At 42.3% G+C, this 22,672-nt stretch overlaps 1 protein-coding gene across 1 annotated transcript in view; it reads right to left on the bottom strand.

Moving 5' to 3' along the window:
- Nucleotides 1-1,464: 1,464 nt before the first annotated feature.
- The window catches only part of LOC147905774 (threonine dehydratase 1 biosynthetic, chloroplastic-like), a 28,677-nt gene continuing 7,469 nt past the window's right edge, over nt 1,465-22,672 (bottom strand). Inside the window, exons 4-9 of the mRNA XM_087374533.1 lie at nt 9,543-9,749; nt 9,214-9,462; nt 8,999-9,072; nt 2,726-2,843; nt 2,367-2,501; nt 1,465-2,210 (exon numbers count right to left, since the gene is read on the bottom strand). Coding sequence (XP_087230659.1) covers nt 2,070-2,210; nt 2,367-2,501; nt 2,726-2,843; nt 8,999-9,072; nt 9,214-9,462; nt 9,543-9,749 — 924 coding nt within the window. The 3' untranslated portion in view covers nt 1,465-2,069. The remainder of the gene's footprint in view (nt 2,211-2,366; nt 2,502-2,725; nt 2,844-8,998; nt 9,073-9,213; nt 9,463-9,542; nt 9,750-22,672) is intronic.

Raw genomic sequence — 22,672 nt, 5'->3', positions numbered from 1 at the left:
TTAAAAGTAGGTTATCCTTAGATGCAGAGCATTGGAACTTATCACCCATGCATGGCCACATAGTCTATGGTCTATGCATGTCAATTTGCAGAAATAATAAACGAAAATGTTAAGTGCATGAACCAAGACAACCTCACACAATTGGACTAAGGGAGAACTTCATGGACATAGCCACCTCCTTTATTAATTCCTCCTTCTAATACTGCACCATCCTCAAGTTATCATATGAGAACCCATGTCTTATGGTTGTGGTAGCATAATGTTGTAAACATACCCAAAGTGTGTTGCCCCCTCAAAATAATAGCTACCAAGTTGTCCTTTTGGTAATAAAAATGGTCCCTGACCTTGTAGATTTATTTACGCATGGGATGGATGCCTATGAAAGACTCCAATGGTTCCATTCCACAAGAGAGTAAAGGAACACATACTCCATGAACATAAGCCCAAGAACCTCAATTACATGTAAGAAGTGCACACACCCAAAGACTACATTTGAGGATGGACAAAGATGCAAGTCCTTTTCCATGTAGGTCTTTCTTCTTTTACTAGACTCAAATTTGTAAAATGTGTTGTACAAAACTAAGCCTCTCTTTCTCTTCGGCAAGTGAAGCAAACCTCTCCAATATTATTTACCATAATCTAGTCCTTTAAGCTATACATCCATAGAAGCCCCATATTTGATGCATTTTTGGTGTTGTGAATATACAATATTTAGCAAACTTGCATACCTGTGTAGATGTTCCTTACAATGTTTGCATCCAAAGGAAACTCTTAAGAGGGAAGTAATGGAAAACACAAATTTAAGGAGTGGTTTGGAGGGTATTCCATGGTGTGGTGTCCTAGGGACGTTAGAACTTATAAGAAAACAGACATAGGAATACATTGTTACGCAAGAGTACCAAGGAGCACAATGCACTGCAATAAAGGACATAACCATTGTCGCATAGTATGTGTAAAGGAGAGCATAGAAGAAACCCAAAATCAGGAACAAAAGAACTCATCACATGGGACACATCATCATCAAGTCACATAGTGATACAATGGTCTCACATGTATAGGCTGTTGGGGGAAGGGGTGCAAAGGGGAAACCAATTTGCACCAAGAAATGCTTCAACACGATATTACCCCACAAAAAATGTAGATCTTATTAGCTCACATTTTATCACTCGTGAATTTTAACAAGCAAGGGATTGAAAAGGTTTCACCAAGTTACAGAGAGAAACGAACAATCCTTGGGCAATATTATCAAGGATCTTTAAGAATCCTCAAGGAAATCATTTTCTTTAGCATAAGGGGGGTCATTTGCAAGAATTCATGAACGAGTTAGCTACCATAGTTATCAGACCATGCATAGTTTTCTCAAATGGTTTCAAGAGTTAAGCTATTTTATGCAATTCCTTACATAGAAATGATACAAGGAAAAGCTTTGTAAACTAGAAAAGCATTATATAACTAAATGTCCCAAATATATGTGTGCGCACGTCTACATGTATGTATGCATGTATATACATATACGTGTGTATGTATGTATATGTACACACACACACACACATGTATACATATGTACATAGATGCGTGCACCCAAGGCACGTATGCAACAGCAACAAGGTGTAGGCATGTACCTGTGTCCCACCCACACGCAAAGATGCTTATCCTAGTTTAGTTTGTTGAGCTAAGTTACAATAAGAAATTCTCCAACCGTGCCACTTGCCAAATTAATACATGAACAACCAGTCCCACTAGAAGGTCGCCATAAGGTCTTGAATAACAATCTGGAGGCAAAACTTTAACCGATCACCATGAAGCATCAAATCAAGAATTGAAGTCAACTTTTACATTGGAAATTTTTCAAAGACTACGAGGCATCCAGTAAATGCAACCCCTTAGGGATACCATAAGAGTACTTTCCTCCTCAGCAGAGATATCAAAGGCACCATTAGAGAAGGTAATGATGCGAGTGCTAGGCTCAAAGAAAAATAATCGGTCCATGATACCCATAGAACTTCTCACGCCTGTGTAGCATCCCTGCACGTGCTCTGTATACATAGTTTGCACAAAATCTTCGTAACTCATCTCATGATCACTTGGAAAGCCACATTTGTTCGTTCATCTTGGTATTCATAGCCAAGGAGATTGGCGCAATTTGTGAACTCTCTTTCATCTTCCTTAGGAACTTGCATGCCAACCAATACATTGGCACCCATCTCACCCTGTGCAGCATAGTGTAGCATTCTAGATTTAACAAGAGTTGCTTTCTGAGTCACTTTAAGAACTATCTGAGAGGACCATCCAATTATAGATATATTTTTCCTACAACTACTTGAAAATATTCCAATATGATATCATGGCACCAAACAATGGCTTACCTGGCTGCGATAATGAAATAGAGTAATGCTCCAACGTGGACTGAAAGTGTTAAGGAATTTCATGAGAGCACCAGGTCTCTCTGGAAATACAAATCTGTATAAAAGCTCATTCTTCACATTTGTGCGGCCACCCATCTGATATGAAGCAACTCATCATAGAAATGTCAAAATCTTGAAAAAACATCAATCTAATAGGTAGCTTAAATCCTGAAACGCTGCTTCTCATATAATGATATCACACACATATACACATGGAATTGAGTGTAGGAAAAGGGAATTGCAATTTGCCTTTTGGAGCTGTTAATACGCTGCTTAAATATAAGATGAACCTCTGAAATAGATAAGGAATAAGTGCTTACAAGATGACGAAGGTGGTCTTTCACCAAGTCATTGTTTGTAAGGTCCAATGTTCTCATCTCAGCACCTTCTAATCTGCTCTTCATGGCCTGAAGCTCCTCCTCCTTATGAAGCCCTACACTGCTTTAAAATAGCACATGAGAATCTCTCTCTCTCTCTCTCTCTCTCTCTCTCTCTCACACACACACACACACAAAGGCACATAATTTCTAAGAGGGAAGCACTTGGTCAAAATGTTCATGAATCATTATAATAAGGGACTCAATAGGCTGCTACAAGGGGGCTGAATTTTTGGCATATAAAGAAAGACGATGGTACAAAGGAAGGGCCAATGCTTGGAAGAAATGGGATGGATAGGAAAACAACAGTAAAAGAGGTGCTACTGCTTCGGCTAACACAGACACAATGGCCTCTTGAAGAGGCCGAAACAATTTTACATTGGAGATTAGGCCACGCGAGAGGAGGTTCCACAGTGACCACCATGGTAGAATAGTCCCCAATCGTACTTCGCCAAGTGCAGCCACATAGAAAGTTACTGCAGCAAGGAGTGAGGTTTGAAAGGCACGTACCCATAGGGAGTTACTGCAGTGAGTGAGGATCCCAGATCAACAGGAGGAGGTTAGAAAGGCACTCATCCACAATCTAAACCCTCGAAGCCACCCCTGCAAGGTGATCTGGGTGCAATGTACACGTAAGCTATCTAGAGGAGCAGTGCAGCAGTACAAGAGCAAGCCGTCAGTCACTGCCAGACTCTTTAGGAGCGGTTCATGGTCCTTCCCCTGACCTAGCTTCTATTGAGCAAATGTGGAGCAGCAGTCCGAGTCACCACGTCTGGCAGACCAAGTACGAGTATGCCAGAGTAGGGCTGCACATGATAAAGGTTAGACGAGCGGAGTACAGGCTAGCCAGGGACATCATGGAGATAGGATGACCGATCAGTCCTTCCAAACTACAGGACCTAGATCAGCAGGCATGCAGCTCCAGCATCTTTGTGATGAGGGCCAGATGACCCAATGAGATTTTGAGGTTGACTACTTTGTTGTATAGCCAGTTGTTGCAGGACAAGTATTCCATACCTCAGATAGAGTCTGCTCACTAGGAGATCTAGGTCCATGTTCTATTAGTGGTTTCACAACTTATGATTGGCTAGTTGTTGCAGACCAAGGATTCCGCACCTGAAACAGACGCTGCTCGCTAGGGGACCTAAGATGCTAGAGGCCCTAGAGCCCCACGGTAATGCTAGAGGCCTAAAGCCCCTCAGGGTACAGAAATGTATGGGAGAGGATGTAGTTCCCCAGCCTTCTTAGAAAGTTCTCGGACATGGTCAGTGCCTCGCCCTACCATGCCTTCTGCAAGACCTTTGATGGTCCCATATCTCCCATATTGTTATTTCCAAGGGAGAAGATTCAGCCAACATTCGACAGTGGAGAAAGAGCCTCTTCAACATAGCCTACAAGATCTTAGCTATGCGGCTCCCGATTCAAAAGGAGGAGCTATTGGACTTGGAGTTTGCTGATGACACAAACCTTTCATGGAATCATCAACGAATAGCTTAGAGAGGTTGAGACTACTTTTGAAGAGGTGTTTTTGGGCTTTGGGCGTCAAGATCAACTCGCACAAATCAGTAGGCTTCGTTATAAGACAAAGGGTTCTCTCACTTAGGGTGAGTCTCTTAGAGGCCCGACTATGCACTATCAAGGATACAACTTTGTGATTGCCATCTCCCATGAGTAGGAGGCTGCACCCTTGAGAGTGTTCATCCTAAGATGTTGTACTTGAGCTCATCCAAACTCTCCCTTGCAAGAAGAGAGTGTAACCCTTGGTACACTGCATCTTGATGGTGCTTCCACAAAGGGTGCATGGGACAGCTTAGACGATTGGTACGCAACTTTCTTTGGACATAAAAGATAACACACGGAACAGTAGGCCTCACATGGCTTGGAAATCATCCTTCACCATATAGCATACCTGCACTTTTCCTTGACTACATTAATGGATTATTATTGGATACCATATTTTCATTTACTTTTCTTATGATCGTATATATATACCTTTGTAAGACTATAATATATCAAATTGTACAAATTTAGATTTTTTGTTATTCTAAAGTCCGAGAATCTACACAGAAAATAAAAGACAAAATGAAAGAGAAGAAAAAAGAGGTAACAAAATTTTTTGAAAAACAAAAGGAAGACATACTTAGAAAGCGAACTTAAGTCGTCATCAGTGCCCAAGAATAAGAAGCTATACTAGGTTTCTAAAGAACTTATTCAATATTATTGGGAAACACTACAAGAATATCAGTACTATTGGGAAACACTACAAGACTTTCTCAAACGAGGAGTCTCTTGGGCAAACCCAATGCTTACTAAAATGGGTCAAAGAGAGAGAAAACAAGAAATAAAGAAGAAAGGAAGAAGGTGACTAAGCAAAAATAAACAAGCAAATCAAGAAACAAAATCTTCCAAAAAACAGGAATAAAATCTCTCTCTCTCTCTCTCTCTCTCTCTCTCGTAGGAATGAAAGAAATAAATTACAGAATGAAAGAATTATTTAAAAAACCAAAAACTAAATGAACCCCTTACACTTATATACCACTACCTACAAAGATGCAAAATTACATTCCTATATACACCTTTGTATGACTAGAATATATCCAATCCTACAAATTTAGAAATTTTGTTGTTCTAAAGTCCAAAAATCTACACAGAAAATAAAAGAGAGAAGAAAAAGAGGTAACAATTTTTTTTTTTAAAACAAAAGGAAGACATACTTAGCAAGCAAAGCGCCACTTATGTCATTATCAGTTCTCAAGCATAAGCAGCTATATTAGATTCCTAACTTAACATGCATACTCAATCAAACTCTCTTTTGAAAGTAAAAGAAAAACAGGCTATTCTTATCCTTGCTTCTTGCCTAAAGCCGATACACCATAGATAAAAGACTTCATATCTAAGATTGTGCATACTTTTTTCATTATTTTTCTTGGATTATACCTCTTGTGTATTAGTAAAGTGATCAAATTACTATATTGAGTGATAAAAGACTCCTTAGTTGTACAAAGGCGGGAAAATCTATGGAATTGGGAAGAAATGACTCCATATTTTGCCAAATCAGAAATGTGAGGCACTTTAATAGTGTGTAAACCATTAAATTCAGGTTGTGCACGTTTATCATATATCAACCTCTAATCCTACAATATACCTAGATGAATCCAGGAACATTCCCAAACTCATCCTCTAAAAACACAAAATAGTGCAGTTTCAATCTCACGAGAGTCACTCATAAGATTGAGAACCATAAAGTCCTCTAATCCTACAATAGATTGAAAAAGTCTAAGATCTAAGGAAACACAAGAATCCCCTCTTGAAGTGCAGCTCAGTTCACAACAGTGACGAGGATAGATTCCTTCTCCAAAGCACAAGCGTCTATGTACATAAAGTCTTGAAAGTCAAGAACATCTGGTACAAATACATCATGTATAAAACGCCTAACTAGCTAAGCTTATGTAAAATGATAGGGCAGGTATTAATAGAAATAAGATGTTGCATAAACTCTCAGTCATAAGTGAAAAGATTAAAGTTTGCAAAGATAGCACAATTAGTGCCCATAGGGACTCCTATAATTTGTTGAAACAAAGAATCACCTATTGTGATGTAAAGATTATCTAAAAGAAAATCTATCCAAGAGCATACATCTCCAACACTTACTATCTTTGAGTATCTTTTATTTCTAGAATCGATGTCATGATCTTTATTATTTAGCCACAAAAAGCCAAAACATAAAGTTGTTTTCTCAACTTTTAGCACTTTGCATCTATCTTTGTCAACTCTCAGCTTTAAAACTTCAGCAATTAGCTTTTTGATTCTAAACTTCAGATCTTCCAACTCGACCTTTGTATATTTTTCCTGAATGCTTCAAGAGGAATTAAATTTTACAGTAGGAATCCCTCCTATAGAGTCATTTAAAATCTAGCTTGAATGCGAGGGGACATTTGCCTCCTTTAATAAATCCCTCAAAAGTTCATGGACACTAGGCAACATGGCTTTGAAGTAGTAGCTTAGCCATTTAGAGACATCTGTCAAAGTAGTCTCACAAGCAGCTGCAATAAATATTGGCTTTTTTGGAGTTTTGTGAAACTTCCAAGCAACACAAAGACAAGGGATACTTGGATTGCAAACAAATCTAGAAGACTTGCACAAGCTCTGGTGTTTTGAGATAAGATCCTTTTGTTTGAGAAACTAAGACAGGCGCTCACTTCTCTCAAAAGACATTCTAAGTTTAAAAAATTGCAAATAAAAGTAAAGTTATTGGAACATTGTCAATATAAGAAATGAAAATTTTCCTATGGAATCTTCGAAGAAGAGTTTCATCTTCTTTAGGAAGATGATTACTTTGCTTTGAGCAATTAACGGAAGGGACTTCTTCTAGTTTCAAGAAACTTTCTTCAAAGTCTTCCCTTTCTTATGATCAAATGCTTACTAACTACACATGTGAGTTTCTTTGTGTAAGTTCTTGTGATAGGACTTCACACCCTGGCCCGTTATCTGTTATGAACCATGCGTGCATGGTTATTTATAGTTCAGAGCTTTTACCATGGCTGATCAATATGTATGCACTTGTCACCTTCTCTGTTACCATGTCACCTTTAGCGTGATATGGCTGATCACTATGTATGCTCTTTTACCATGGCTGATCACCATGTATGCTCTTGTCACTTTCAGTGTTACCATGTCATCTTTAGCATGACCACATTATCTACAACACAATCTTCAGTATAGCCTATAATATCTTCAATGTGTCTGACACATTTAGTGTGTCCATGTCACCTTCAGTGTGACTCTTATCACCTTCAAAGTGATCTAACCTACAATGTCATTTGTCACCTTCAGTATGACTTTACCATCTTCAATAGAGTTTACTTTCTCCGTCTTCAGTACGGTCTTGCTTTAACATATACGGTATGGTGACAGATCTTCAATATTCATCATAGTCACATTTAGTGACAAAAAGTTCGAAGCTAGTGCACAAGTTGGACTTCACATCAATATATCCTATCGAGTCACCCACCACCTAAATCTTAAATTATCAACGTGCCAAAAGAGATTGATGATGCTTCACACATCCAAAAGGGTTTCTTAACACCAGCTAGGTCTCCAATAGCCATGCATGAGCCTTGATGTGTTGGACAATGATGCTTGGCTCAATGAGGATAGATCAGTGTTTAACCTTGAGGCAGATGCGATCTTCGAACACATAATCTTTGATGTTAGGATTAGCATCTTGATCACTCACATGCACGTTACCTAGGGCAAGTCAAGATCTAAAAGATGGCTTCAGTTTTGGTAAATTCTTGTTGTCTAGGTTAAGCTATGAGCCTAGCAAACCTGGGATTTTATTTATTCTAGGCCTACTTGTTTAATTAATTATTTGTGCATTAAAAGCCTAATCAAAAGATTAAACTAATTACTGACTTGCCCTTGATTTGGGAGCAAGGTATAGAGGCTTCCAGGAAGACCACTGAGCAGCATCAACACTCCTACAAGGCTTAACCTGCAGGTATCTATTACATTCTCACCGACTGAGGAATCCATTTCACATATAGCCCACCATTTTGTGCAAGTAGGTCATTTCGCTTTCTCGGCAGCACCTCACAGATAGCTGATTTTGTATTATTTTCAAAACATACAGGAGAAGGCTCTTCGAAAGAACTGGCTCACAAGGAAGTATCTTCACATGGTGGCTTATATGAGGATTAAAAAAATATCATGGCTCGCCTTTAGATGCCATTCTCCTCAGAGAGATTTGAACAGCGAAGTTCTATGTTTATACAAAGAATTTACACTTAGTGGTGAAAACATATTTGTTAATGTATGGCTTCAATATTGAGACCCTTACACACAGGAAACGATCCTCAGCAATGAATGACCGGTCCATTAAGCAGGCTTGCCATGACATCTGAGTTAAGCACATTTCTGTGCCACTCATTAAGCTGGGGCACATTTTATGCCAACCTGCCAAATCTATATAATGACGCTTCTCTTGTGGAGCGTTGCCTGACCCTCAGTGCCCTCAACTTAGCTTTCTTCAAAAATTTAGAAAGAAAAGACCTGATGACTATAAGGCTAGCCTTAGCTCTCATCATCAAATGGCCTCCCTTTGTTTACACTCTTATTGTCAATTGGTAGACTGTGTCTACCATTTTGAGATCACCAGCTCTGATAAATACCTGTAGCATGTGTTAGCAGCAAAGAAAAGATGGCAGCCGAACCCACCTGCAGAGCACAAGGGCTTTGTCCTTGCCATCATCGTAACGGTATTTGAATTCTGTAACATTCATAGGTCCGACCTGAGAAGATACATAAACACGTTTAGTTTTCTAAAACACTGTCACTAAGCCTTGCAGTGCAGAGATATAATAGAGAAACTCTTCTAGTCCCTTGAAGAAATTATAAATGGCAACATAATCAAAAGTAATTAACACTCGTACCATTTCCATAAATCTCTTAAACGATCCACGCTCTTCCGGAATGAAAGTTGCAAAAACAGCTTCCTTCCTGGCACCCACATTAGCGAGCTGAGTTACCAGCCTCAATCGATCAAAATTCATGTTAGCTCCACTTGTTACTGCCACAATGCTTTCTCCAGACAGATTATAATATTTGCAATAAGCTAGGGCCCCTGCCAAGGCAAGTGCACCTGCTGGCTCAAGAATACTTCTCTTCTCCTCAAACATGTCCTGGAACATCAAGGTAGAAAAGATTCAATATGCATAAGAAATTAGAACAAGTTACTGAGTATACATGCACACTTCCTTACTTTGATAGCAGCACAAATTGCATCCCGGCTCACAAGAACCACTCCATCAACCAATTCCCTGCAGATTCGAAAAGTTTCTTCCCCAACGCATTTCACTGCCACTCCATCTGCAAAACCCCCAACGCTCTCCAGCATAACACGCTCACCATGGTGTAGGGATAGAGCCATGGCATTTGCATCTAGAGGCTCCACGCCAATGATGAGAACCTGCACCCATCCATCCAACAGATCTCAAGTTCTTGATTTGTAGTGAAAAAATGCCAAACAATGCGTGTAATGGTTATCAGAAATTGCAATATGACACAAACCAGAATAAAAAAGATCTCATCCTCAGCCTTAGCCAACCCCTCGCTTTAGATGTTAAATACATCTTTTCTACAAGACTTGTCACCATTCGTATGAACAACATGAAACCTTCCTCTCAATCTGAAATTATTCTTTTATCTCAGTCGTGAGAGACATTTAAACTCTCTATTCCAAAGGACGCCTTGATCAATGTTCAGCTGCCCATGCTTCCATGACAGGAGCTCATGATATGAAATGCACCCTTGAACAAGGCCTTGAGCCATTTTCCTCAATATCATAGCACCTTTGACTACATATTTGCCAAATCTGTTTGTGCTTGAAAAGAAAGCAATGTAATAGTGTATTGAAGGCGTGCATCCGCAGCTATATGAATACACACAGGTCCAATTATGATTGGAAATTCTGAAAAATGACAGTAAAACGAAGAATGGCCCATTAGACCAAAGAGTGCTTCTCCCTACTACAAACCAATGGAGCTAGTGTCATCCAAGTACTGTGGTTAATCTTTTGGGATGCATAGAGAAGATAGCTAAAACATGGCACCTCCCAAGTATTCTAGGTTGGTTTGGAACTCTTGTCAGTGCTGATGACAGATGTAAAGAAATTTCATCCAATAACTATAAAACCTGTTGGAGGTGCCGTCTTATGTTAACGGGGATGTGCTTCGTCATGTAGATATTGCACCTGCCACACCTATCGAAGGTGGAGTATGGACAGCAAACTCCAAGACCTTCTTCTCTCTCTCTCTCTCGACACTCACCATGGCACCCAAGCGTGCCCCTCATGAGTCACTTCATGGCAGTGATGCGGCTGCTCAGCATGAGCAACTGCCTTCCATAGTGGGTGCATCCACTGGTAGTAGAGAGATCCCTACTACTCAGCCTCTCTCTCGTGTATCTCGAGAAGCACAGGCAGCGCATGCACAGTTTTTGGATGCACTTGCTTCTATGCTCCAGGGTGCTTTTGGACAGCATATGATCAGCAAATATGGTTGCCAAGAAGTTCTCTGATGATTATAAATTTGCAGGTGATCTCTTGGCACTGGATATGGGCCCAATAGATGCTGTCCTGAGTTGTGATTGGTTGAAATCATTGGGCAGAATCAAGTACTTTCTTACGCAGCGCAATTTGTCCATGAAGCAGAAGAAGTGGTTGGCTGCAGTTCAGTCCTACGATTTCGACATTGAGTACAGGAAGGGGAAAGAAAATGTGGTTGCCGATGCCTTGTCTAGAATGTGGGCTTGTAGTTTATCTGCCGATTCCACCATCTATCAGGAGTGGATTCCTGGGATTCAGGAAGAATATATGCAGAATTCAAAAGCAGCTCCCATATTGTTGGAGTTATAGGAGCCTTCAAGCCAAGGGCATGCTGAATTTAAGCTGCATAATGGGCTGTTGTACTGGAAGGACAATTTATCTAGTGCCACATTCAAAGTATAGGATGTTGGTTTTGCATGAAATACACTCATCTCCTATGGCAGGACATGCTAGGATCACTAAGACATATGAAAAGATCAAACGGAGCTTTGTAAGAAATCCTAGATTTACTATATTTAGAAATGTGCTAAGGAACAGAAAGGAGACTGAAATAGCAGAGAACAAGGAATAATTGTATTGCTTGAGTGTCTGTAGTGTAGCTGTAGTGTCATCCATACAATTGGGCCTCTCTTATATAGAGAGTGAAGAGTCACACATGAAAAGGTGTGTACTCCAAAGTGTATGTGCATGAAGAGGTGTGTACCCCTTGTGAAGGGTGTGACCCTTGATGAGAGGGTACATTACAATAAGAATGTCTCTTCAATAGAATGTCTCTTGTGAAGGGTTGTGCCTCATAGGAAGTGTCCTGTCGAAAGGGCATACCCTTCCACAAGTGTCCATTCATCAAACCATCCATAAGTCTAGAAATAGAGAAAGAAATACGTCACAGATCGTGACATCCCCTCCCACTCAAAAGAAGACCCTGGTGGAGATAATGAATTGATGTAGAAAATATCACGGTAAATTTTGAAAATACTGCTGTAAAATGTCAGGGTACTGCTGTAAGTCTTCATCAGATTGCCAAGTAGCGTCGGAGTCGTCCAGATCTCGCCAAAGAACAAGGAATTCTCTGATAAGTCGATGTCGAGTCTCTCGCTGTCGATGGTCCAGAATACGTTCAGGAATAAGGAGAACATAATTGTCTTCGATTTCTGGGACATAATCACCTACAGGAGGAACTGCTTCATCGCCTGGAATGTACGTCTTTAGCCAAGAAATATGAAATGTCGGATGGATTTTACCCCATGATGGTGGTAATTCCAATTTGTAACTTAAAGATGAATTTTTCTTGACGATCCGGAAAGGTCCATGGTATCTTGGTCGCAACTTAGGAAACACAGACTTAACAGTCTTATAGCGATGTGGGGCTACAAATAATAGCACCATGTCACCAGTGTCAAATTCCAGGTGACGTCTATGTTTGTTGGCAGACCGTTGATACCGCTCTTGCGCTTTTCGCATATGATCCCTGACTTGGAGTAGAATGTCTTGCATTTCTTGAACCAGTTGATCAGCTAGGGCCACTCGATGTTGAAGTACGAAATTCGTTGGTACAATCTTGGAATGGAGTCATCTATGGAAAGAGTTATTATAAGCAAACTCAAGGAGTGGTAGATACTCTTTCCAAGCTGCTAGGCATGACTGAATATAATGTCGAAGCATTTCTTCCAGAACTTGGTTGACTCTTTCAGTCTGGCCATCTGATTCTAGGTGGTAGGCTGAACTGAACAGTAGAGTTGTACCCAAAGATTCGAACAGTGAAATCCAAAAGTAACTGGTAAACTTAGGATCTTTGTCGGATATGATATTCTTGGGCAATCCATGGTGTCGGAAGATGTGTTGTATGAAGAGTTTGGCAATGTCCGGAGCCTGTGCACTGGTTTTGCAAGCAACAAAGTGTGCCATTTTGGACAATCGATCAACAATTACCATAATCTGAGTGTTACCTCTGAAGGATCGTGGTAGTGTTGTAATGAAATCCATGGAAATACTTTCCCACCTTTCAGTTGGAACTGGAAGAGGCTGAAGAAGTCATGTTGGAAGTCGTCGGCTTGCTTTTATTTGTTGACAAGATAAGCAAGATGTAACCATTTTGATGACGTCGCTTTTCATCTGAGGCCAGTAGTATGTTGCATTGAGTAACCTATAAGTCTTGTTGATGCCTAGATGGGCAGCATAAGGAACTGCATGATGCTCTGTTAACAAAAGACATCAAACATCCTTGTCATGTGGTACACAGACGCAATCTTGATAGTACAGAAGGTCGTCCGTATAAGAATAGGATGAGAAAATCTTCTGTTCGAAAGTTGAAGGTTGATCTTTTCAAAGAACTTGTACTGCTGTGCCGAAGTCTTTATCATTGAAATACTTTCCTTTGAATGAATTCGGAACATCCACAGATAATGTAGAGATTACCATAGCTGATGCTAGAGTTAACCTGCTGAGAGCATCTGCAACTACATTGCGTAGTCCTGGAATGTACTCAATGGTCATGTGAAAGTTGGCCAGAAACTCAACCCAGCATGCTTGTCGAGCATTCATGACTGGCTGAGTAAAGATATACTTTAAAGAGTGATGGTCTGTCTTGACCACTGAGTCGGCTCCCATGAGATAATGTTTCCAAGAGCGATAAGCATGTACAATGGCAAGAAACTCCTTATCATAAACCGGGTATCGGGTTTGGATATCAGAATGTTTATGGTTGTCAAAAGCAATAACTCTACCTTCTTGCATCAAGACTGCTCCTGTAGCGATGTCGGAAGCGTCGGTCATGACCTCAAACGGAAGGTTTGGGTCAGCAATAGCCATAACTGGTGTGGTAGTGAGTGCTTGCTTGAGTTGTTGGAAACTATACTCTGTTTCGGGAAGCCACTGAAAAACTGCTGTGCTTTTCAATAATTCGGACATAGGAGCTGCGATTTCAGAAAACTGATAGACCTTTGTATGGTAGAAGTTTGCGAATCCGAGAAAAGAGCCGACATCATGAACAGTCTTAGGAGTAGGCCAGTTTCGGATTACCTCGACCTTCTTGGGATCCACAGAAATGCCTTGAGCGGAAATAACATGTCCCTAATATTCGAGTTGGGTCTTGAAGAACTCACTCTTCTCAATGTTGATGTAGAGAGAATTTGCATGGAGAACTTCAAAAACTTGGTGAAGATGTTGTTTGTGCTCATGTAGGGATCTACTGAAAACGAGGATGTCATCGAGGTAGAAGATGACGAACTTATCGAGGAAAGGCCTGAAGATGTCATTCATTAGTGTCATGAATGTGGCCGGGGCATTGTTTAACCCAAAAGGCATGACCAAACATTCATAGTGTCCATACTTTGTTCGAAAAGCTGTCTTATACTCATCACCTTCTCGTATGCGAATTTGATGATAACCTGAACGAAGATCAATCTTTGAGAATTGTGTTGCGTGTAGAAGTTGATCGAAGAGGTCATCGATGCGAGGCAATGGATACTTGTTTTTTATAGTGAGCTTGTTGAGGGCTTGGTAGTCGATGCAGAGGTGCATTGACTTATTCTTTTTTTCCACAAGTAGTACAGGAGATCCGAAAGGGCTGCGCGACTGGGCCGAATGTGACCTTTGTCGAGTAGTTCGGTCACCTGTCTTTGGATTTCTTCATTTTGAGTGTAAGACACCCGATAAGGAGGTTTCGACAGTGGATTACTGCCGGGAATAAGTTCGATTGGATGATCCACTGGTCGTCGAGGGGGTAACTGCTTTGGCAATTCCTGTGGAAAAATATCCAGGTAGGGCTGAAAAAAGGTTGGTTGAGGTATTCAGGAGGATCCTTTGTTGGTGTCTCCTCTATTGCCGTAACCAACAGAAGTGAAGTCTTTACTTGACGTTTACGAACCCACTTCTTTACTTGTAGGGCAGAGGCAACTGGGGTTAAAGGAGAGTCCCTAGAACCAGTTAGCTCAATAAGTTTTCCCTGGTGGACAAACTGGATAGTATGGCTGCAAAAACTGATTGATGGATCATAGTCGTAGAGCCACTGTTGTCCAAGTATGACATCGTACCGAGAAAGAGACATGATGTCGAAGTTCAACTTGTCCGTATAATGTTGGATGCGAAAAGACAAGTTTTTGATCCTGGTGTTGCACAAGAAAGTAGTTCCATTTGCGAGTTCAATTTGATAGTCCATGAGACTAGGACTGGTGGTCAACCGAAGTTTGTCGACCATAGAACTAGCTAGGAAATTATGAGATCAGCCACTGTCGATGAGGATAGTGACCGTTGTTCCATGAATCGATCCTTGAACACAAAGTACTTGAGTGGCCAAGGAAGGTTCGGGGTTGCTGGCAAGGCTCAGGTGGATGGTATTTCCCATACGAACAGCTTTGCCTTTCTTGTCTTGTGCTGGGGTAGCATCTTCTCTCTCGGAAGTGCTAGGTTCCATATTGGAATTTTGCTTTGGTCGCTTGGGACAATCGAACCATCTATGGTCGCCTATACAGATGGTACAAAGTCCTTTTGTGCTGGAGTTGTTCTTCTTGTCAGTGGCCGCACCTTTATGTTGGGGATGTCGGTAATGACTTTGTGAAGAAGAAGAGGCGCGATCCTTGGAGGAGTGCTTCTATTGGAATCCAGCATATGATTTCTAAGTCTTTTGGGGATCTTGAGACTGTCGCTGACCTTGATTACCCGAGTTTTTTCGAAACCTGGTGTTATCTTGAGGGCGAGCACCTTTGGCCATAGTAGAGTTCTATGTGCGATTAGCACTCTGCTTCCCTGTGTTTTGAAAATCTGTAATGCGCTCTGCGTAAGCAATAGCGCCAGCTGTGGTGGTGATGTTTGCTTTAAGGACATCAATGCGTAACGAGGGATTTAGGCCTGAGATGAAAGCATGAAGGTGATCATCCTCAGTTAAACCATCAATCTCCAGCACCAATGTGGTGAACTGAGAGATGTAGGAAGACAGGGAGCCTGTTTGCTCCAACTGTCGGAGTTTTGATCGTGCTTAGAAGTCCGCATTGGCAGGTATGAACTGCTTACGGAGCACGTGTTCAAAACGTTCCCATGTTAACACACTTTTGCCGTCCTTTAAGCGTCTTTGCCACCATAGGAAAGCTGTATCCTTAAGGAGGGAGGCTGCCAAGGCGATCTTTTTTCCTTCAGTGAGGTCAACAGTATCAAAATACATGCACATTTTTGCGAGCCATTGGTCAACTGTTCGGCGATTTGCGTTGACCAGTGTAGGCTTCTGAAAGTTTGATGTCAAGTCTTTTAGTTTTGGAAGCTTGAAGTAAACGGTAGAGGACACGTAGTTCAGTGTTTTCTACCTCTGGTGGGAATGAATCCGCATAGTCGTCTGGTTGCGTCACGTCATCCTCTGTATGTGTGGTACTACGAGAATCTTGAAGTTGTTGGACTTTCTGGACCAAGTCGGAGATGCTGTCCTGAAGATGGGAAATTTGAAGTTGCAGTAGTGTTTCGCCTTGTACGTTGACTTCAGGGGTCTTTTTTGGAGAGTCCACAGATCTGAGAAGAGATAAGAAGCTGCTGTCGGAAGTGGAGGAAATCCAGGAGAAGGAGTGCCTTCAGAGTGTAAATATTGTCTTGGGGAAGGTACAACCTGTATAGGGGGATATCTGGGAGCTGAAGGAGGTAGAGAGTACCTTGGAGATGCCGAAGGTGAGGGGTAAAATTCTCTCCAAAGATGGACAGCAAATTCTTGAGGAATATCGGGTTTTGGGTATCTTCGTGTCTCGTGGAACACAACCTGTACTGTGCTGAGGAAGTAATGTAACTGAGGTGCCTCACGCAAAAGGTATAGGATGTGGTCCAAATCACTAGGAGGGCACGTGACACAGAAAACCCACAATGCAAAAGCTCCGAAATGGGCTGGTTGTGCAATCTGAACACGATATTGTGTGGTAGATGATGCCTGAGGTGTCCTTGAAATGTCGGGTGAATTACCAGGGGTTTCTATGCTTTAAGGGAGCGTCTTTCATTTGCTGTAATTTGATAATGACAAGAGAATCCTTAAAAGCATAATGGAAAGACTCCACCTGGCAATGATTTAATCTGCCAAATTGTTGCGTAGAAGAGGCCTGCAGATTTCTATCCGGAGGTCCATGTTGCAATGGGTGGCGAAGGAGCAGAACTGGGCCTGGCATTTAACAGGCTGTCTTCATCGCGATAGGAAGCTGAAACTGCTGCTGATCTGGCAGGAAAAAGGTGTCGAACCAAGGGGAGCAGGCTAATGGCGAATAAACTAGTTGCAGGCTGATTTGCGGCAGAATGGCTGGCTGGCACTGTGCTCATGCTGCAGGCTGGCAGGAAACAGGGCCGAAAAACCAGCGAGACTAGGGGCTGCAGATGGCGAGGGGGCTGCCAGCGAAATGGCGAGGGGGCTGGCAGCGAAATGGCGAGGCAGGGGCTGGCAGCGAAATGGTGCAAGCAGGGGCTGGCAGCGTGATGGTGCAAGCAGGGCTGGCAGCGAGCAGGGGCTGGCAGCGAGATGGCGCAAGCAGGGCTGGCAGCGAGCAGGGGCTGGCAGCGAGATGGCGCAAGCAAGGGCTGGCAGCGAAACCAACCTGATTTGACGAAAAATCTTTAGAGCGTTGAAAAGGTACATCCCTTTTGTTTTTTTTTTCGTTTGGGCTGCCTACATGGGGTGGTTGCCCAAAAATTAAAGGGTGGGTTTATTTAACCCTTGGGTAGCTAGGGTAAACCTAAGGTTTGGGGCTGGGTTTTCCATTTTAACCCCTCTAGGTACCCTTTTTATAAGTGCTTGGTGCCTAAAAGGTGTGCCTATTCGAAGGGGTGTGACCCTTGGAATAGGTGCACCTTTTCATGAAGGGGTGTGTCCCTGTTTTTAAAAGGGGTGTCCCTACATGAATAGGTGTGTCCTTTTGTCCATGATGGGGTGTGTCCCTTGGGTGAGGAGTCGAGACTTTTCATCAAAAGGTGTGTCCGATGGTGGAAAAGGTGCGTCCCTTGGTTTTGGGACAGCCCAAGCACCTGAAAAGACACGATTTTTGTCGTGTCCATTCACATCAACTCGTGATGTGTGGGAGATGGAGAGGCCATAGATGACTTTAGGCAGGGTGGGCGCAAAAAATTTTTACGCTCATCCTCTCCATCTCTTCCATGCACAATGTGCACGGATATCCTTCTAGCGAAAAAGATGTATCAGATCGGCGCTAGAAGGTGGGGGGCATTTCCTACAGGCAGGAGCGAATTTTGCTCTGATACCACTGAAAGAAATCCTAGATTTACTATATTTAGAAATGTGCTAAGGAACAGAAAGGAGACTGAAATAGCAGAGAACAAGGAATAATTGTATTGCTTGAGTGTCTGTAGTGTAGCTGTAGTGTCATCCATACAATTGGGCCTCTCTTATATAGAGAGTGAAGAGTCACACATGAAAAGGTGTGTACTCCAAAGTGTATGTGCATGAAGAGGTGTGTACCCCTTGTGAAGGGTGTGACCCTTGATGAGAGGGTACATTACAATAGGAATGTCTCTTCAATAGAATGTCTCTTGTGAAGGGTTGTGCCTCATAGGAAGTGTCCCGTCGAAAGGGCATACCCTTCCACAAGTGTCCATTCATCAAACCATCCATAAGTCTAGAAATAGAGAAAGGAATACGTCACAGATCGTGACAAGCTTCATCTAGGATGGCATTGCTAGAATTATAGATATAATTCAGCAGTGACCAATGTAATTTAATAAGCTAGTTAGGGGCACTTTTCCCTCTTTAAGAGGTTTTTTCCCCTAACCGCAGTTAGTTCACTAACTATGGTTAGTGACTACTAAGGTTTTGTCACTAGGACAAAACCTTATCTCTACTCTTTAAGTTGTTCTCTTTTACACTCTTCTATTGCAACTCAGCTCTCAAGCTTTCAGCTCTCTAGCTCACTCTCTCTTGCTCTCTCTCTCTCTCCGCAATCTCTCACATTTGGTATCACAGCAGGTTGATCCTGCTCCCTACTCCTTCCTCGTTCAGCTCCAGCCTACAGCCCACGCTCCAACTGCCGCTCATGCTGCTACATCCCGTCCGTACAACTCGAAGCAAGAAAAACGACTGTCCGTACAGTCCGTACGACTATACGGAATCCGTACCCTAACGTACCTGCGTCATCGCCATTCGCACCTCCAGTCTCGTCGACCGTACGGCTGTACAGATCGTAGGCCGTACTGAACGTGTGGCGCCGTACGTTGTATCGCCGTACTAGCCATGCGCCATATTCCGTACATCTCTCACGTATCTGCTTCCGCCGTACAGCTCCTGCATCGTACCTACTTCCGTACAACTGCGTACAGATATTCCGTACCACACGTGTGGCACCAACCTGCATCGACTATACAGTACGGCCATCAGTACACTGTCGTACAGTCACCATACCAACAGATCTGGTAGTGTTTGTGCAGACATTTGTAGTCTTTTGCAGTCATTTGGGTATCTTCGGGTTTGTAGTTGATTGTGAAGCAGACATTGCAAGCAGATTCAAAGGTTTAGCCCAAAAATTTGGGGCTTTCTACTGAAATTGCAAAATTTGGGGCTTTCTGTGCTTATGCCCCTTTCCGGTTGCAATTTCAAGCTCGAAATTTGGGGCTTTCAGTTTTGCAGTACAATTTCTTGCAGAAATTTGGGGATTTTGTAATTACACTGCAATTTCACAGTGAAATTCGGGGCTTTTGCAGACTGAGCGCAATTCTTGCAACATTTGGGGCTTTTGATCAATTTGCCCCTTTCCGATTGCAATTTCGGGCCTATTTTGGGGCTTGTGTGTTGGGAGAGCAATTTTTGGAGATTTCAGTTCATACTACCTTTCTGGAAGTGTTTTGCAGCACTTTTGGCAGATTCTGGAGAGTTTTTGATGGTTGGACAGATTTCTGACAGTGCAAGTGCAGAAATCTGAGTTGCATTTACAGCCAGTGCTTGGCTGTGTTTTTTGGGAGTTGTGCATTTCATTCCTAGTAAGGGAATTCAGTTTTGTATCTGCTTAAATCTCTTTCTCAGATATGGCCCAACAAAATCAGAATGACTTCCAGTTCGGTGGTCTTTCACAGGAAGACAAGTTGGATGGTACCAACTACTCCCTTTGGAGTTTTATGGTACGCAATATTCTGATTTCTCGCAATTTATGGGATTATGTTAATGGGGGTGAGATCCGACCAGCAGGTATGGCACCTAATACCCCTCCTCAGCAAGGAGGTGGAAGAGGTCGTGCACAGGGTGCAGCTGCAGAGAACAAGTTGTTGGTGCAGCTATAGCCACTAGTCCAAAGTAGAAGAGATGGGATTCACGGGATGCCTTAGCTTTGTCATGCATCTCTCTTTTAGTGAAAAGATTTATCATTCCGCATATCCGGTCGTGTAAGACCTCGAAGGCAGCGTGGGATATCTTAGAAAGCATGTATGCAGCCAGGAATGATGCAAGGGTATCCTTCTTGAAAAGAGAGTTAAGTAATACACATATGGAAGAGGGTGACTCCATGTCAGTCCACCTCACAAAACTACAAGATCTCAGAGAGCAATTATTGAACATAGATGAGATTATTCCTGATTCAGAGATGACTACTACCACTCTGAATTCTCTTCCTGAGTCTTATCTCAGCTTTCATACCTCGCTGAACTTATCATTGAGGGGGGGTGCAAATCCTCTCACTTTTCATGAGTTGATAGGACTTTTGCTTCAGGCAGAGCAGACCAGGAAAAACTTGGCTTCACGTGTAGGTGAACAAGCTATGCTCTCAAAGTTTGAGTCAAAAACAAAGGGACAAGCAAAGACATCAGTAAATCAGCCTTCCAGTGGGTCAGGACAGCCTTCACAAAAGGCTAAAAATGATGCAAGTAAGCCCAAGAAGAAGGGTTTTTGTCATTACTGCAAAAAGCCAGGTCATCACATTGCAGAATGCAGGAAAAGGCTTGCAAAAGAGAAGAAAAACAGCTCCGGTATGGCTGTTTCAGATTCAGCTCCTCATGCATCTGACAGTGGGGATGCTGCAGCCAACTTTGTTGGACAGGATTATGCCTTTTTATCTTGCATTTCAGATTCTAGGCTGGCTGCTCGGGATAGTACAGCCACTTGTAATGATGATACATATGCATTTTTAACTTGCAGTTATGACTCTTCTACGGATGCATCTGCTTTCAGTGTCAATGAAACACTGAACACTTGGTATTTTGACAGCAGTGCATCCAAGCATATCACTCCTAGGAAGTGTCTTTTTACTTCCTTGCATCCACCTCCCGTTGGTAAGAAAGTCACTTGTGCCAATAACTCATCATATTCAGTACGTGGCACAGGAGAAGTTGAGCTTACTGCCATTGATGGCTCAGTTTTCAGACTTTTAGATGTCTTATGTGTGCCTGGTATCACCAAAAATCTTCTTTCAGTGTCCACTCTTAACAGAGCTGGATTTCAGGTCATCTTTGAGGATGACAAATGTGCATGATTATGCCTTAAGATTATCTGGTACTCTGCTGCGTGGGCTTTTTCAGCTTGATCTTTTTGAGAAAAGAGCAGCCCATGCTCTTGCAGTGTCTACCCCTCCAGCTGCCATGCAGAATGCAGAATTATGGCATGCCCGATATGGCCACATGCATTATAACAGCTTGATGACACTTCAGAAGCACTTTATGGTTGATGCATTGCCACCTCTTGAGATACCTCCTCCACATGCCTGTGAAGAGTGCATTTTAGGCAAGATGCATAGATTCCCCTTCAAAAAGGATGGTTCAATTAAAGCTGTCCGCAAATTACAGCTTATACACAGTGATGTCTGTGGTCCCATGAGGACTCCATCATTGGGTGGTCATCTCTACTTTGTTACCTTTATTGATGATTACTCCAATTTCACTTGGGTCTTTGGGCTAAAGCGCAAATCAGAAGTGTTCATGGTGTTTAAACATTTTTCAGCCATGGTTGAAAATGAAACCGGACTCAAGATACAGACATTGCGCACAGATAGAGGTGGGGAATACTTGTCTGCAGATTTTGATGCTTTTCTGAAAGGCAAGGGTATTGTGCATCAGCTCACAGTGAGGCTGACCCCTCAGCAAAATGGCAAAGCTGAGAGGAAAAATAGAACTCTTATAGAGATGGACAGATGTATGCTGAAAAGCAAACACATGCCTCCCAAATTCTGGCTTGAAGGTCTGATGTGTGCCAACTACATTTTAAAGCGGGCTCCCACTAAGGCTTTGAAAACAAAAACTCCCTATGAGGTCTGGATTCTGGAATGGGAGAAAGCCTTCAGTGGATCATTTCCGAGTCTTTGGATGCCTTGCATATGCTCATGTGCCAGTTGAATTTCGGCACAAGTTGTCAAATAAGGCAATTAAGTGCATTTTTGTTGAGTACAGTGCAGAAAGCAAGGGGTACCGTCTCTACAATCCTACTACACGCAAGATCATTGTCAGTAGAGATGTGATATTTGCAGAAAATTCAGCTCACACTCAGGCTGAATTTCATATGCCTTCTTCTTCAAAGGATGTTTTTGAGGGGTTGCTACCCGTTGCCTTGGGTTCCCCTGCTGATATTTCTGATGCAAATCAGACTTTACAGCCACCTTCCGATGCTTCAGTTCCACCACAAGATGTCTTGCCACCTCCACAGGCAGTGGAACAGGTGGTGCAGCAAGAAATTGCAGACATACATGCAGCAAAAACAGTCCCAAACTGGCTGTTACAGACTCTCAGGGAGAGTAAAATTGATGCTCCATTACCTGGCAGGACTCGCAGTGCAGCAAGGCACATGGAAGGTGCTAATTCAGTGGAATCAGCATATGCAGGTACTCTTCTTGATGAGCAGGAGCCTG

This window comes from Dipteris shenzhenensis, chromosome 1 (genome assembly GCF_047967505.1).
Source record: "Dipteris shenzhenensis isolate YYH24624 ecotype China chromosome 1, Dip_SZ_1.0, whole genome shotgun sequence".
Lineage (NCBI taxonomy): Eukaryota > Viridiplantae > Streptophyta > Polypodiopsida > Gleicheniales > Dipteridaceae > Dipteris > Dipteris shenzhenensis.
Note: the sequence above shows the minus strand (reverse complement) of the source record. Positions and strands in the feature narration are given on the sequence as shown.